This window comes from Chrysemys picta, chromosome 2, assembly GCF_011386835.1.
Source record: "Chrysemys picta bellii isolate R12L10 chromosome 2, ASM1138683v2, whole genome shotgun sequence".
In the NCBI taxonomy this organism is placed as follows: Eukaryota; Metazoa; Chordata; order Testudines; family Emydidae; genus Chrysemys; species Chrysemys picta.
In genome coordinates, this window is record NC_088792.1 from 16,152,711 (window position 1) to 16,169,696 (window position 16,986).

At 40.2% G+C, this 16,986-nt stretch overlaps 1 protein-coding gene across 5 annotated transcripts in view; it reads left to right on the forward strand.

Moving 5' to 3' along the window:
- Positions 1 to 16,986, forward strand: part of LOC101946771 (sodium channel protein type 5 subunit alpha-like) — a 323,447-nt gene that overhangs the window by 84,723 nt on the left and 221,738 nt on the right. For 3 of the 5 annotated variants that reach the window (XM_065582696.1, XM_065582695.1, XM_065582701.1), the window contains exons 6-7: positions 4,316 to 4,407; positions 13,876 to 14,106. In XM_065582696.1, the coding sequence (XP_065438768.1) occupies positions 4,316 to 4,407; positions 13,876 to 14,106 (323 nt within the window). Of the gene's footprint in view, positions 1 to 4,315; positions 4,408 to 13,875; positions 14,107 to 16,986 lie in introns of those variants that run through there. The other 2 variants (XM_065582697.1, XM_065582700.1) reach the window with 2 other exon arrangements.

The window sequence follows — 16,986 nt, forward strand, 5'->3', positions numbered from 1 at the left end:
CCCATCCTGCTCCAAGCAGATCTCACTGCACAGGAGAATCTGGGCCATTGATTTCAGTGGAATTATACCAGCATAAACCTGGAGTGATGCCCTGGGGAATCAGCCCCAAACTGTATTTTGCAATATCGAATACACTGTGTTTATTTTGTCAATATATTATTTTCTCTCTTCCTCTCTCCTTCCCCATCCTCTCTCCGCTCTTGGTATATCTGTATTTTGTTTTCTCTCCCCCTACGCCAACCTGTTTTCTGCTACATTTTTCTGCTGTTTTTTTCCCCATTGAATTTTTGTTCTCTGCCTCCTTTGTTTAAAGTCTCCTTCCAGCAGAATGCAAACGTTGATATTTGAGCTGAACTCCTGAATCATCATATTTGAGTGGATCCAAAATTTGGTAAAATGTGTCCATCCATCCCTGGTCCAGGCACAGCTATGGGGCATTGAAGTTAGTTGCAGGAGTCTTATGGGGGCAGGTTTGGGACATAAGTTTCTATTAATATTGCTCAAAAGAACAATATTTAGAGGTGTAAAATAATTACCATTATTTGCTATAAAAATCCTCCCATTGACTTCAGTGGTCTTTGGCTCAGACCTAGTATTAAGACGGCCAGATTCTGACTCTGTAATCCTGAGTTACTCTGAAATCAGCATCTGGGCATGCCTATGATAAGCATTTAAAAATGGTACACTGAAGAAGAGACCCCATGTTAGTTGTCTTTTTGCATCAGTTAGTGTTAAATATGTTCCCCCTGTGGTGCTGTGTGTGAACCTTCTTTATTGCATTTAAAAGTTGAGTGGAACAATGCACAGGGGAGGAGTGGTACAGTTCTGCCATCCCCTTCACAGGCCTGGAAGGTCAGCAAGTAGCAGAAGCAAGGTAGTGTAGTTCCATTGTCCGGGAGGTGGTGGGTGGGGCAAGGAGCTCATGCGGGAGCCTCCAACTCTGGTATATTGTGGAGCTGTGTTATTCAGCAGTTCCCGCTACCCTAGCAGACAAAGGACTTTGAGGATGGGTAAGAGTGGACCAGGAGAGAAGAACGGTAAGAACGGTGGGCCTGCCATGATGCAGAGGCTACCTAGCCTTGAGGCTGCAAAGTGGCTGTGCATCTACTGCACTGCCGCTTCTCAGCTAAGCGGGCGGGGGGTGATATTCTATTCTCACGCTGCATCACAGGACTACTTGAACGGGGTGAAATTCACTCCTGTGCAGAGAGGGCCAGCACAAAACTTGTGCCCCACTTAGTTTACTTGGGACTTAAGCGGATCACAGGCCTTTGGTGGCTCTGGCACTTTGGTGGCACTAGGATGAATTTCCCCCACTTGTAAAGAAACTAGGATTTAGCCCATAGAGCCTACAGGACTTTCCCTCTTTGTGATATTGTGCATGTGTTTTAGTTCTTGCAGTGGTATGAATTCTCCTGCCAGTGGCTTCGTAGCACCTGCACAGAAGGCCCCATTGTTTTACAGAGTGTGTTCTCCAGCAAGTGTAGAGATGCCATACTTCCTGTGCACTGTAAATGCAGTCCTTGGGTTTCCTGGGACACTTCTTTCTGCGGCAGAAACAAAGCCCAAGACAGGGAAGATGCTGGCTGCAGCTACACAGAGTAGTAGAAAGTTTCATTACCTCATATCTGTATATAGTGCCTGCTCATAGTAAAGAGTTATCTTGAAACCGATCTGCTTGTAAGTAAGATACTACAGCCTTTGGCAAGAGAATAGTATTTTGCTCCTAGGCGGCATGCCAAATTACTGCCCAAATGATTTTTTTAATCACTTAAGGCCCCCTAAAATAGAGGGTCTGCAGTGAAAAACAAACACAGGTGAAACAAAATTATTTCAATAACCGGTGCTTCAGAATCAGCTTATACTCCTGTTGGTGCCTATTCTAAGCCATTCTGTATTAACATATTTTAATCAAATGTGTTTTTGACAGAATTGAGGGGTTCAGTTATTGGGTAGGGCTGGAATGCAATAGAAACAATTGTATTCTCCTCCAGTAGGAAACAGTTCTTCAGGCACTCAAGTAGCAGTGAGAGAGTTAAAATTGATTGCAAGACAATCTGAACGTTATGAATCTTGTTTTCCAGGTATATTTAACAGCAGACAGTGAGAGGCATTGGATATTGGGCTCTATTCTGACATGATTTGTACCTTACATAAACGCAATTTACAAATCATTAAAACCAGAATTGTATTGAATCTCAGGTAGCTCTACAGTCTTGTTTGCTTACAGTTGGTGTGATACTATTGGTAGTTCTGCCTATGCACCTGGAAGCATGAGCAGTGAATAGTGTGTGAGGATTCGTAATGGGATGGAGAGTGCTGAAATATGCGAGGTTTTTATCCCAGACAAATTCATGGGTGTAAAGCTTTGATGTGCCCAGCCAATATATATAATGTTGGCCTGAGTTAACTGAACAGCTATCAGGAGATAAAATTGTTTTGTTAGCAGATGTTATTGTACAAGTCCCATAGTTTCTTTTAGAGTTAATAGGTCATTACTGTGGAATTACAGTATCTCCCCTCCTGAGCATATAATGGAACTAGTTGTATAGGTCATAGATACAGACAGCATCTATTAGTGCAATAGAACAGTAAGCATTACAGAATGTACACAGGGTCTGTTTTCCACATCGCACGGGAGCATACAATATACAGTACTACAGTGTAGTCCTGTGCACTCACTGGGCTTGCTCTTCAGTTTTTAAATGCCATACTGTGAACAAAAGGCAATGTCACTTGTATCATTTGGTTATATATACTCATCTACAGATTATTAATATGCTCTTACAAATCTGTGGTGATCAAAACCACATCCACGTGCCATTGATCACCACAGATTATAATTTCTGGACATTTGGGGAACTGAATTACATACAGCTAGAAAGAAATTCAAACCAACGTGGAGGCTCTACCACTGGGGATGGAATAGCAGCTGCAGAAGGAAGTTTTCACACCCCCTTCTGCTGCAGAAGGGAGTTTTGGTGTTAGCCCTCATTTGGCTGGAATAGAGAGCTATTGAGGGTGGCTAAGGGAGGAGCTACTGATTAGGCAAATCTGCTTGCTCAATCTCTCCCATGAGACTCTGGTAAAGAGAACCAATGTTACTATTGCAGGTCATAATCTGGATTAGCAGGTGTGGAGAGGCTGCTTTGTAATCCCTCCAGAGGTATCTGCACCAAATCCAGTCAGCTTCATCCTTGAAACACAAATTCCATTGGATAGAGGATCTGTGGGAACTAAAATATGCAAATATAATTTCCCATAATCATGCTCGAACCCAAGAGGTTAGAAGGTGAGATGGTGGACAGGCTGCATACACTACGCTAGGTTGGAGGAAATAGCTTGTGAAACAACCCCAAATCAGAGTTCTCCAATGAGTTACCCTAGCAGTAGCATTTACACTCACATTTTACCTCACTTTGCATGAGTATCAGTGACAACATGATGTGCAAGGCTGTAGAGTGTCAGGACCAGTATTTTTTATGACAAGTGCATTACCACAGGATTGAAAGTATAGTCCTCATTTAAAATCTGCAGTTTCAGGCAATAAATAAATACTTTTCTCATCGTCTCTCGGAGCTCACATCAGTTGTGCAATGTAACAAAGCAATATATGAGAAATAATCCCCTGGAATTATTTACGTTGATATTTCCTCTTGTATTATATGTGATTGATTTAATCTGTTATGTCAGTATTACAGGGAATATTGTAGACTTAATTTTTAAAACTATGATAGGAAATTTATTTTCCTGTTGTTTTTTTTTAAGTTTTCAATAATTCCTGGGGGGATTAAAACTGAAACAAGATGGTATAATATATATAATATGCACGGCTGAGCACTATTATAACCAACTCCTACATATAGTTTTAAAGAAATCTATGCCTGATTCGTAAGATTTATGATGTAGGGAACATTTAGCATCCTGTACGATATGATATACTCTGGAAGAATGGCAAATAAGAACAGCCTTATAAAGTGGGTGAACTGTTCATTCAGATGCATTCATTCTTACAAGTGAATGCACTGTTCATTCAATCCAATAGCATGCTCTACTGTATAATTCCAAATAACTGTGATTTAATTCTACAGGTATGTAGGAGAATTTGTGAAACTAGTCAGTGTTGCACCTCTTCGGATTTTCAGGGTATTGAAAGCTTTTAAAACTATTACAGTAATCCCAGGTAAGAAGCCCTGATCCTTGCATATTGGTGCTCAGCTACAAGTGATTCTCTCTCTGTCTCTCCTTGTCCCCTTGACTGTTGTTTTTTGCTGGCGTTTTGTCATTGTCTGTGTGTGACTTTCCCTTGTTACAGATACATAACTGAATTTGTGGACCTGGGCAATGTCTCAGCCTTACGAACATTCAGAGTTCTTCGGGCGCTGAAAACAATCTCAGTCATTTCAGGTGAAAATCAGGTTAAACACTCAGGCTGCAGTTAAAGCCTACATGCCATTTCCAGTAGCAAATACAAATGACTTAATATAATAGATACTGATTGGGAATGGATGAATGTAGGGAATGTGACCTGTCAATAGAAGACGTTTTTCATATGTTTTTCAATACTGCATTGTGGGCAAAGTGAATCACAATTGTTTCCAAAATGACAAAGCTCACTAAAACAAGTACTACTGTATAATAAGCTTTTGTATACAGTGTATCATTAATCATATCCATAAAGTACTCATTCATGAACCATATGAAAATGGCAATGAAGTTCCATTAACGTCTTCAGATTTTTATATTAAAAATGAAAGAATAAATGATGACCTCAAAAATATTTATTAGAACTTCCAAGTGCCTCTGCAGACAAGTCAAAGTTTGTGCTAAAAATTGAACTCATTTTATAGCTGGAAACATAGGTGCCTTAATTCTTCTGGTGCTGTCTTGTTTATATTGGATAGCAACCCTGGCTGAAATTCTGGCCCTGTTGAAGTCAGTGAGAATTTTGGCATTTACTTCAGTAGAGACAGGATCTCTCCCAATTGATATTTCACATTTTCAATGAAACAATCCCAAAGAGAGTCAGTGTTTTGACACAGTTCCATTAGTGAATTAACCCCTTTTCCCATCGCGTTGTTTTAATCAAACTATTTGATCCCATTTTTAGCTGTTATTACTTACTGTGATTAATAATAGTTTCAAATTAGTGATTTATTCAGAGATGAGCCCATTTCAGAGCTAGCTCCATGAAAATACATTCTTGCCAAGTGTTATCTATGGACAGGTCTCATTCAGCCTCAGTGTTTAAAATATACAACCTGCATGGCAAGGTAGAGAAGATCGCAAAAACCGTGCATGGTAGATCCTGTTGATGATTATCCTGAACAGATGTTGGCAATTACATGTTAAATATATTTGAAAAATTAAGAAGACTGCTCAAAATCAAGCATAGTCATTTAAGTGTAGTGAAATTTTTCAGCCCAGTAGATTGTAAACACTTGCACTATGACACTAAAATCAAAATAAATGACCCGGCTTAAATAGGTATGGTCATGCATGTTCTCAGCTATGATAACCAACAGCCACATAGAGCTTAAAAGTTAGGCATAAATACTGTGGTTAGGCTGCACATATTTTAAGAACACACCTTGTACAATTAGAGCCAGATTCTGCAAATCTTACTCATGCTGAGTAGTGCCTAATTCCAGTCTTAGTGTCATTAAAATCAGTGGAGCTACTTGCAAAGTAAGATAATACTCCGTGTGAGGAAAGATGGTAACATCTGGCCTTTATTGAGTAGTTTAAGAGGTCTGAGGCTTCTGAAAACCTGTAGCATTTCTGTTTTGTATTTTATTTGTCATCCTGGAAGGGTAAACCCAAACAAGCAGGAAAGTTCTGTTAAGATCTTTTACAATTAGGGTGTTCACTGTGAAAATGTTTCTGCTGGGGAAAGCCGTGGTTTAACTGCAAGCCAAGCTCCATGATTTACAGATCACATAAGGCAGTAATAGCTAAGCAAAAAAAAAAAAAAAAAAAAACTAACCACAAAAGAGCTCTCTCTCTTTTGCCAGTAATTTGAAGACTAACCTGGAGGGACAGTCATCTCCACAGGATGCCTTTCAGTTTCCATCTTGTCTTCAATCCTGAACCTCTTCAAAGCAGAGCCTACCAATTTTGCTGAGTTATGTGTGGTAATTCTGTGATGTTTTAAGAAATCAGAAAGTGAGCTGAAGCTTGTTTAGACTTCAGACAATAAATAGAAGCTATTTTGTAATGAGAAGAGGGAGAGTACAAGATATTATTTAAAATACACCCAAACCTTTCTGTATTATTAAATACCTGATTGAGCCATTAGTTGGTGAAAGAAGATATCAAAGATAATTTATTAGTGCAATACGCAGTAACACATGTTCTCTCTTTTCATCCTCTGGATGTAGAGTCAGCTAATCTTCTTATAACTATTTTAATATCATGATACTAGGGGCCGAATACTTTGCTGACATAACTCCATGGAGTTTTTCCAGCAGGGAATTTGGCCCTTGGATTTTACCATCAAGATTACCTGTGTTTTGAGCATGTAAAATTACACAAATGGAGAGATATGAATGATTGGGCATCTATTTAATTGCTAGTAAAACAGAGATGCAGGAGAGCTCTCATGCTAGTAGATAATTTCAGGTGAGTTGTCCTTCTTTTTAAAGAAATATTTAGGTATTCTTAGAAGTCTATTTTGGAGCTCAGTTTGGGTCTTTAATAATAATATAGGATTTTGCCGAGATGAAATATATTACCACACCGTTGATTTTAAAATGAAAAATGATGAACAGTAATATCTTAAATGCCATTCTTGGGCTGCATTGTATTTTTGATGCCTTTGTTGTTTCTCAGATAAGGAGGGTGATTGCTGGAATTCACTCTCTTTTGCAAAGACCCGAGGTGATTTCCAATCACACTTTTGCATCATCTGGTTATTTATTTACGGAAATACCTGAAATTTGTGAGCTTGGGGAAATTGCTTTCCTGAAATAATGGACCAGATCCTGAGCTGATTTAAGGCTTCTACCCAGCAAAGTGCTCAGGGGCTGATTTTCAGAAACACTCAACATTAGCTTAACTCTGCTTTACTGACACAATGACAGTTTTACTATTGACTTCAGTGGGAGCAGTTAGTTTAATTCTTAGTGCTATTGAAAATCACACCCTTAAGTATGAGCAGCAAAGAGTCCTGTGGCACCTTATAGACTAACAGACATATTGGAGCATGAGCTTTCGTGGGTGAATACCCACTTCGTCGGATGCATGTAGTGGAAATTTCCAGAGGCAGGTGTAAATATGCAAGCAAGAGTGAGTCAGGCTAGAGATAACGAGGTTAGTTCAATCAGGGGGGATGAGGCCCTCTTCTAGCAGTTGAGGTGTGAACACCAAGGGAAGAGAAACCGCTTTTGTAGTTGGCTAGCCATTCACAGTCTTTGTTTAATCCTGAGCTGATGGTGTCAAATTTGCAGATGAACTGAAGCTCAGCAGTTTCTCTTTGAAGTGTGGTCCTGAAGTTCTTTTGCTGCAGGATGGCTACCTTTAAATCTGCTATTGTGTGGCCAGGGAGGTTGAAGTGTTCTCCTACAGGTTTTTGTATATTGCCATTCCTAATATCTGATTTGTGTCCATTTATCCTTTTACGTAGGGACTGTCCAGCTTGGCCAATGTACATAGCAGAGGGGCATTGTTGGCATATGATGGCGTATATTACATTGGTGGATGTGCAGGTGAATGAATCGGTGATGGTGTGGCTGATCTGGTTAGGTCCTGTGATGGTGTCGCTGGTGTAGATATGTGGGCAGAGTTGGCATCGAGGTTTGTTGCATGGGTTGGTTCCTGAGTTAGCTGACCATCCCCAGCTAAAACCTCTCCAACGCATCATCAGTGATCTACAACCTATCCTGGACAATGATCCCTCACTTTCACAGGCCTTGGGTGGCAGGCCAGTCCTCGCCCACAGACAACCCGCCAACCTGAAGCATATTCTCACCAGTAACTACACACCGCCCCATAGTAACTCTAACTCAGGAACCAATCCATGCAACAAACCTTGATGCCAACTCTGCCCACATATCTACACCAGCGACACCATCACAGGACCTAACCAGATCAGCCACACCATCACCGGTTCATTCACCTGCACATCCACCAATGTAATATACGCCATCATATGCCAACAATGCCCCTCTGCTATGTACATCGGCCAAGCTGGACAGTCCCTACGTAAAAGGATAAATGCATACAAATCAGATATTAGGAATGGCAATATACAAAAACCTGTAGGAGAACACTTCAATCTCCCTGGACACACAATAACAGATTTAAAGGGAGCCATCCTGCAGCAAAAAAACTTCAGGACCAGACTTCAAAGAGAAACTGCTGAGCTTCAGTTCATCTGCAAATTTGACACCATCAGCTCAGGATTAAACAAAGACTGAGAATGGCTAGCCAACTACAAAAGCAGTTTCTCCTCCCTTGGTATTCACACCTCAACTGCTAGAAGAGGGCCTCATCCCCCCTGATTGAACTAACCTCGTTATCTCTAGCCTGACTCACTCTTGCTTGCATACTTATACCTGCCTCTGGAAATTTCCACTACATGTATCCGATGAAGTGGGTATTCACCCACGAAAGCCCATGCTCCAATATGTCTGTTAATCTATAAGGTGCCACAGGACTCTTTGCTGCTTTTACAGATCCAGACTAACACGGCTTCCCCGCTGATACTTGACACCCTTAAGTATGTGTCTATCTGGAGTAGACCCACTGAAGTCAAAGGATCCATTGAGTTCAATCATCTTTTCATTAGATTTCAGTAATATTATGCCATTTACATTTACACTAGCTGAGAATCTGGCCCCAATCAGTCTACATTAAGTACATTCAAGTGCCATTAAAAAAAAATCCCTTGTCTGTGATTTCCTCATATATATATCCATCATCTTCAGATGCCTCACTTTGGAATAAAGTCCCTTAATGTAGGTGATTTTACTTGTTAATTAGAACTTTGGATCTCACTTATAGTCATGGCAACTAAACATTGTCCGTTTAATTTTAAACTTTAATCCTAAAATTCTTGAGCCAGCCCACTGGACAACTCAATAACACCCATCAATGCCCCATGTTGGGCCTGTTCTAAATCTCACTGAAGTCAACGGAAATCTTTCCATCAACTGCAGTGGACTTCATATCATGCACTTTATGTGCAGAGAAATCCCTCCAGTCATTGATAATAACTAATAAATAAAATAAATTAAACCTGTTCATTGAAAATGGCCAATCTCAGGCTGTGGAACACAGTCAGCAGGAGCAAGCTTCATTAGCAGGAGCCCTCAACTACAGAGGCTGAACAGCAGAGCCTACAGTACAAACACTGGCAGCAGGAGCATCTCAGCTTCAATGCTCAGATGTGAGGGAGAAGTGGTGTCAGAGATAAATAAGTTCAAGGTCTCTGGGGCCTGATCCAGCTCCCATTGAAGTTAGCATGAGTCTTTCATTGACTTTGGGAATTGGATAGGGTCCTTAAAGACTGTAAATAACACTTTAGTTATCATTCGGAACTGAATGTATAGGCAGAGCTCAGAGCACAAGTCTTCAGACCTTATGCGTGAAATTTGCCTATGAATGGAGTGACAGCAAAAGACCCTAAGCACCACTTAAATCCCACTTATGTCCCATTTAAGCCCCACTCTAAAGACATGTTACAGGAGATCTTGTTTTGGCCCTCTCCATAAGGTTGAATTTCATCCTTGTAATAGCAACATACTCCACTCAAGAAGCAGGCAGCCAGTGGGAGGCTCCTGGAGGGCAGCAATCAAACTTGGAGGTGGCAAACACATGTTACATGTTAATGTCTTTATATAAGATGAGCCTGGAAAATAATCATACCCTTCTTATTGAGAGATGATCTGCAGAAACACTGACAGTCCTTTACATTTTCCAAGGTAATAAAAAACTGTTAGCTGCAGTGTGTGTCTGTGGCTAATAACATAATACACTCATTGGAGTGTATTCTTTTCTTGCTACATACACGTAACTCAAAGAGACAGTAATGAGAACTATGCATATCTCAGAAGATGAGAATAGACAAAGTGATAGCAATCGTTGCGCAAGTCAAACTCGGTGGTTTTGTTTTGTTTTTCTTTTCTTTTCTTTTTCTCGGAATACGCATGAAAGTGTCTGATGTACAGTAAGTGATTGCCAACATCTGGTATGGATGACGTACACAATAATGCTAATAATCTATTAAATTTCATAGGAGGAATGGATGGTTTTGGGGGATGTGACTGTTTTTCACTGTTTGGTGTTGCTTGCATTTTTAATAGTTTGCAATTTGCTTTTGAATACTTATTATTTGATTAATCTCTGGTGATGTTCTAATGTGTTAACCTCTACTACTATTAACAGTAATGTTTTGGGCCAAATCCAGCTTGTTTACTCCCTCTAGCTAGGTACACCATAGCATCTGAACTTAGTGACTCTACCCATGTGAGAAAGGCAAACAGGATTTGGCCATAAAAGTGTGGAAAGAATTTAGTCATTCAGAAGAATATTTCATTACTTAATCTGTAAGGGCCTGATCCAAAGTCCATTAATGTGAATTGACTAGTGACTTCAATGAGTTTTGGATCAGGCCTTAAGACTTTCTGCTGCATGCTGCCCAGTTTGGTGCTTGACCTGCAAGAGTTAAATAAATGCCTTTAATGCTCTATAAATAGTATATTCTATTAAGCTGTATTGCAGTGTTCTCACTGGCATTATTTCAAAGGAGGATTAGTTCCATAGAAGATTTAATAGTGGTCTAAATTTGAATACATCTAGCAATTACCTTTAAAAAAACAACAACCGGGAGACCGGGAAATGCAGAGCACCTGCAGCAAGGTTCTGAGTGCCCTCAGTTCCCATTGACTCAGCCCTCATAGCACCAGTCCATAGGGTTTTGGCTAGTGGTGACTTAAATAGTGATGCACAAGCCAAGTGACTATGAGAATGACAGTTACTTTTCTGGCCACATCTTGATTTTGTAGGATGAGACAAAAATACAGTAATCCTGCAAGAAATATTCCAAGTTCCCTTATGGTTTTACCCAGAAAAATGCAACAATACATCAGTAATAGTGAAATAAGAGTAATTTATTTTTAATCAATAATTATAATTTTATTACTAAAGCGCTTTCCACTAAATTGCTCATAGTCGTGTAAGTTCTAAAAAAACCCCCCATGAATAAATAAAATGGAAAACCCCCTAAAATGGAGTTCTCTGATCCCTGCATAGATTAAACATATAAAACGAACATTCCATTTAAAACCATAGTAACTAAACTGATAGAATAAATTTCAGAAATTGACCTTAACATTAACAGCAGTGGGTCCTGAACTTGCAAACCTTTCCTCATGTTGTATATATCGTACCTGTGCAAATAAGTATTCTCAGGGTTGAGTCCTAATATTGTCCTTGCTCATGCAAGGAGTTCCATTCTTCTTTCTCATGTGAGTAAGGGTTTGCAGATTCAAGTCTCTAATTGCCTCATAGTGGGTAGGAGATACACCACACTCAATTTCTGTGTGAGATACCTTGTGATGTGGCAAAAGATATCAAGGCATCTGGCAAACTAACTAGTGTTATCACTGTACTAAAGTAATACAGATGGAAACTCTGAGTTTGAATTCATATTAATAAAGTGGATGTCCTACAGGACTTTCACATGGATTACTGAGGGGAAAGTGTATAGGATTAGATTTTGTGGGTTAGCTCTAGAGTTAGAGCTCCCCTCTAAAATCCAATTCTTAGTTGTATATCCCAAATTTGAGCAACTACAAAAAGGCATATGGCAGTATATGTAAAGAGCGGCCAGTGATGAAAGCTCAAACAAAGCATGTCAGTGAGTTAGATAGAAAACAATTAGAAAAACTGCTCTAATGTATTTACAATTGATTTTCCTCACTGGCTGTTTTGTTACTGTTCAATTTAAAACCATTAACAGGCTGGGCCTGTTTTTCTTTATACCCACTCTGCTCCATGGACTTGTGTGAAAGTGTTGCCTGAAGAAAACCCGCAGATTTGGGCTGTAACCAAACCTTTTGTAGATCCGCAGAAAGGGAGAATACATTCTCTCATTGGGAGACCTATTGAGTCTTGATTTGTTAATCTGGCCCCAAATGAACATTATCAGAAGAGCTTCACTCCCATTTAGGCACCAAAGTAAGTGGCCAGATTTCCAGAAGAGCTCAGAGCACTCCAAAATCTGGCTCTTATGAAGGTGCCTAAATAAAAGGTGAGCACTTTTGAAAACTGGGCTGCGTTGTGGGTGCTGAGCACTTGAAAATGTGGCCCTGAGCTCTTTTGAAAATCTGGCTCTTGGATAGTGTTTGCTCTGCACAACTTTTTTTTTTTTGGGGGGGCCAGTGTGCAGAGGGACAAATGTTGCAGCCCTTTCTGTCCCACCATGACACAAACTGGCTTGGCACAGGGGATCCAAGAGAGGTTAGTGGGGAAACATGGCCTTCCTACAGCCTAGTAGTTCAGTATGTAATGGCTGCATGGCCATTCCACTGCCATTAATACAGTTAATGGCCTATGGTAACACTTGTACCCCGCATAGGAGTGTAATTTGTTTACGCTTGTGGGTCTGTGTAGTGCAAGATCCATTGGCCATGCTAAGATTTCAACCAGCTTTAGAAACAGCAATTTCCTTTTGTTTGTGAAACAAGTTTGAAGAGAGAACAAAAAATGTTTTGCTTTCTTACAAACCCTTGTGTGTTTTCTTTTTTGTTTTGGTTTTTTTTTAAACCATTTTTTGATTATTATTTTTTTTGCCCATACAGCTCTAATCCAACTTTCATGGCTGTTTAGTGCTATGAGGTGGAATTCCTGGGAATCAAGACCTAATATGTATGATGATGTTCAGTGGGCAGGTCAACTCATTATGAATATTTCCCATAAAAAAACTTCACCTGCTTTCTTTTGCATTTTTTCTTTTAACTTAATTCCCTTTAATGCTACTATATTAGTGTTATTAAGGACCAGAAGCATTAGTTACTGGTAACTAAATATTCATTAAAAATTAATGTTAATTAAAAAACATAGCTGCTACTGGCATGCAGTTGCTCTGGAAGTCCTGCTAGATATTTATGATGAATAAGAGGGCTTTTTAAAAGGAATAAGTCTTCCTTGGTGCTGTTTACATAATGTAGCATTCAAATATCTCCATATTTGATCTCACATTAAGGTTCACATTCACCTCATTTTATGCAAACTAGTTGAAGTTAATGGGACTATTGGCCTGAGTAAGGCAAGCAGGATTTGGCCTTATTACATAAAGTGTTCAGACATAAAGCAGTACACACATGCTTCTTCATGTGATCAAAAATGATAAAATTTTCAAAAGTTCCCTAGTGACTTAGACTCCGATATCCAATTTTCAAAAGTCAATGGGACTTAGGCTCCTAAGTCACTTAGGTACTTTTGAAACTTTGAGCATGCTGTTGACAAATCAGTTATCTAAATCTTTAATCTGTTTACTCTTACATATAATATGCACTTGAAATATTACATACCATCTATGCAGTTTTATTTTATATATGATCAGTTTTATGTCTCACTCCTTGCCTTTTAGTTCAATCAAATATTTTTCTCTGTTTTTAATGGCTTTTTCATTTAAAAATAATAGGAAGAACAAACATAAATAGGAACAAATTTGTCCAAAATATTAGGCCCAAACTACGTTTTCAGATTAATCACTTCTGCCTTGTTTGTGCCATCAGGTTGCAAATATGTAATATAGACCCTTTGATTAGGCACTGTAGCTTCTGTGCAGAGTTTCAGCTCTCAAAAGGAATTAACTACACCGTTGTTCCTGCGTCTAAGTCTATAAACTCTTGGCTTTTATCTCCCTAGGATTGAAGACCATCGTAGGTGCACTTATCCAGTCTGTTAAGAAACTTGCTGATGTGATGATCCTGACCGTTTTCTGCTTGAGTGTCTTTGCCCTGATAGGCCTCCAGCTCTTTATGGGCAATTTGAGACATAAGTGTGTCAGGAACTACACCGAATTTAACTCTACCAATGGCACATTTTATTCAGGCGTTCAGAAGTGGAATTCCTTGGATGATTTTCTTAATGATCCAGGTAAACTCTTCTCTTTAACCTTTTAAGTTAGTTATCTGTCTCTTTGCATTATGATAATCAAAACCTATGTACAAACCAATTACTGCCAAAAATATGGATGGACCGAACTCCTCTCCCAGAACAATGGGCCAGTGGTTTGGGAAGCTCCAGATGTGCCACCATATTTTTACTGCATTGTTGGAAGCTGTGCTACCAGTTGGCACTTCGTAGGCTATGTGATAATGACTGAAACACTCATTGCAGTTTTCAGAGTAGCAGCCGTGTTAGTCTGTATCAGCAAAGTGCCACAAGTACTCCTGTTCTTTTTACTCATTGCAGTGTTGCCATTTGTTGAGACTTTTTGTGAGACTCAAAAAAAAATTTTTTTTGATATTTTTCTTAAAGCCCCAGTCAGGTGATTATATGAAACTCTCACCTTTTTTGCTCTTTTTTTTCCTTTTCTTTTTTTAAACTAAGTTTTTAGCTCTCATAGTTAATGGGAAAAGCTTGAAAATGTGGCCCCTAAAGACTCAAAAGGCAAATAAAATGAACCCAACCTTTTATTAATGTTAAAAATCTCATGATTTGGGGGGAATTAGCTCCCTATATGGAGTTGGCAGTATTGCATTATGTGGTGCTGTGATAACATTACCAGAAGGTGTGCTTTCTAAACAATCTATGGTTGCTTTTCTTTGAATTACAAGTAAAAATATGTTAACCCAACTCCTGTATTAAAATTTTAAAAATTGCCTTTCATGTAAATAAACTTCATAGTCAGAATGAATGCCTCCGCTATTGACAAAAGGCCTGATCCAAAGCCCATGGAAGTCAATAGAAGATTCTCATCAATTTCAGTGAGCATTGGTTCAAGCCCTAAATAATTTAATGATGCTGCCGAGGAAAGGGAAATAATAGCAGCATGACAGATGTGACTCTTGGCTAATGTATGAAAGGTGAAATCTGTGAGTATTTTGTTACTTTATTTATTTTGAGAGAAAGGACACTCTAATGGTTATTTTGAGAGGAAGGGCACCCTAGTGGTTAGGAAACTAGCCTGCAATTCAGGAGATTTGAGTTCAATTCTCTGCTCCACCACAGACTTCTTGTGTGACCTGGGGTAAATCATAGAATCATAGACTCAGGGTTGGAAGGGACCTCAGGAGGTCATCTAGTCCAACCCCCTGCTTAAAGCAGGACAATCCCCAACTAAATCATCCCAGCCAGGGCTTTGTCAAGCCTGACCTTAAAAACCTCTAAGGAAGAAGATTCCACCACCTCCCTAGGTAATCCATTCCGTGCTTCACCACCCTCCTAATGAAAAAGTTTTTCCTAATATCCAACATAAACCTCCCCCACTGCAACTTGAGACCATTATTCCTTGTTCTATCATCAAGTACCACTGAGAACAATCTAGATCCATCCTCTTTGGAACCCCCTTTCAGGTAGTTGAAAGCAGCTACCAAATCCCCCCCCATTCTTCTCTTCTGCAAACTAAACAATTCCAGTTCCCTCAGCCTCTCCTCATAAGTCACGTGCTCCAGCCCCCTAATCATATTTGTTGCCCTCCGCTGGACTCTTTCCAATTTTTCCACATCCTTCTTGTGGTGTGGGGCCCAAAAATGGACACAGTACTCCAGAATGAGGCCTCACCAATGTCAAATAGAGGGGAACGATCATGGCCCTCAATCTGCTGGCAATACCCCTACTTATACAGCCCAAAATGCCGTTAGCCTTCTTGGCAACAAAGGCACACTGTTGACTCATATCCATCTTCTCATCCACTGTAACCCCTAGGTCCTTTTCTGCAAAACTGCTTCCTAGCCATTCAGTCCCTAGTCTGTAGCAGTGCATGGGATTCTTCCATCCTAAGTGCAGGACTCTGCACTTGTCCTTGTTGAACCTCATCAGATTTCTTTTGGCCCAATCCTCTAATTTGTCTAGGTCCCTCTGTATCCTGTCCCTAACCTCCAGCATATCTACCACTCCTCCAAGTTTAGTGTCATCTGCAAACTTGCTGAGGGTGCAGTCCACGCCATCCTCCAGATCATTAATGAAGATATTGAACAAAACCGGCCCCAGGACCAGCCCTTGGGGCATTCCACTTGATTCCGTCTGCCAACTAGACATGGAGCCATTAATCACTACCTGACGATTTAGCCAGCTTTCTATCCACCTTATAGTCTATTCATCCAGCCCATACTTCTTTAACTTGCTGGCAAGAATACTGTGGGAGACCGTATCAAAAGCTTTGCTAAAGTCAAGGAATAACACATCCACTGCTTTCCCCTCATCCACAGAGACAGTTGTTTCATCATAGAAGGCAATTAGGTTAGTCAGATATGACTTGCCCTTGGTGAATCCATGCTGACTGTTCCTGATCACTTTCCTCTCCTCTAAGTGCTTCAGAATTGATTCCTTGAGGATCTGCTCTATGATCTTTCCAAGGACTGAGGTGAGGATGACTGGCCTGTAGTTCCCTGGATCCTCCTTCTTCCCTTTTTAAAAGATGGGCAGTACATCAGCCTTTTTCCAGTCATCCGGGACCTCCCCTGATCGCCATGAGTTTTCAAAGATAATGGCCAATGGCTCTGCAATCACATCCACCAACTCCTTTAGCACCGCATCCGGCCCCATGGACTTGTGCTCGTCCAGCTTTTCTAAATAGTCCTGAACCACTTCTTGCTCCACAGAGGGCTGGTCACCTCCTCCCCATCCTGTGCTGCCCAGTGCAGTAGTCTGGGAGCTGACCTTGTTCATGAAGACAGAGGCAAAAAAAGCATTGACTGCATTAGCTTTTTCCACATCCTCTATCACTAGGGTGCCTCCCTCATTCAGTAAGGGGCCCACACTTTCCTTGACTTTCTTCTTGTTGCTAACATACCTGAAGAAACCCTTCTGGTT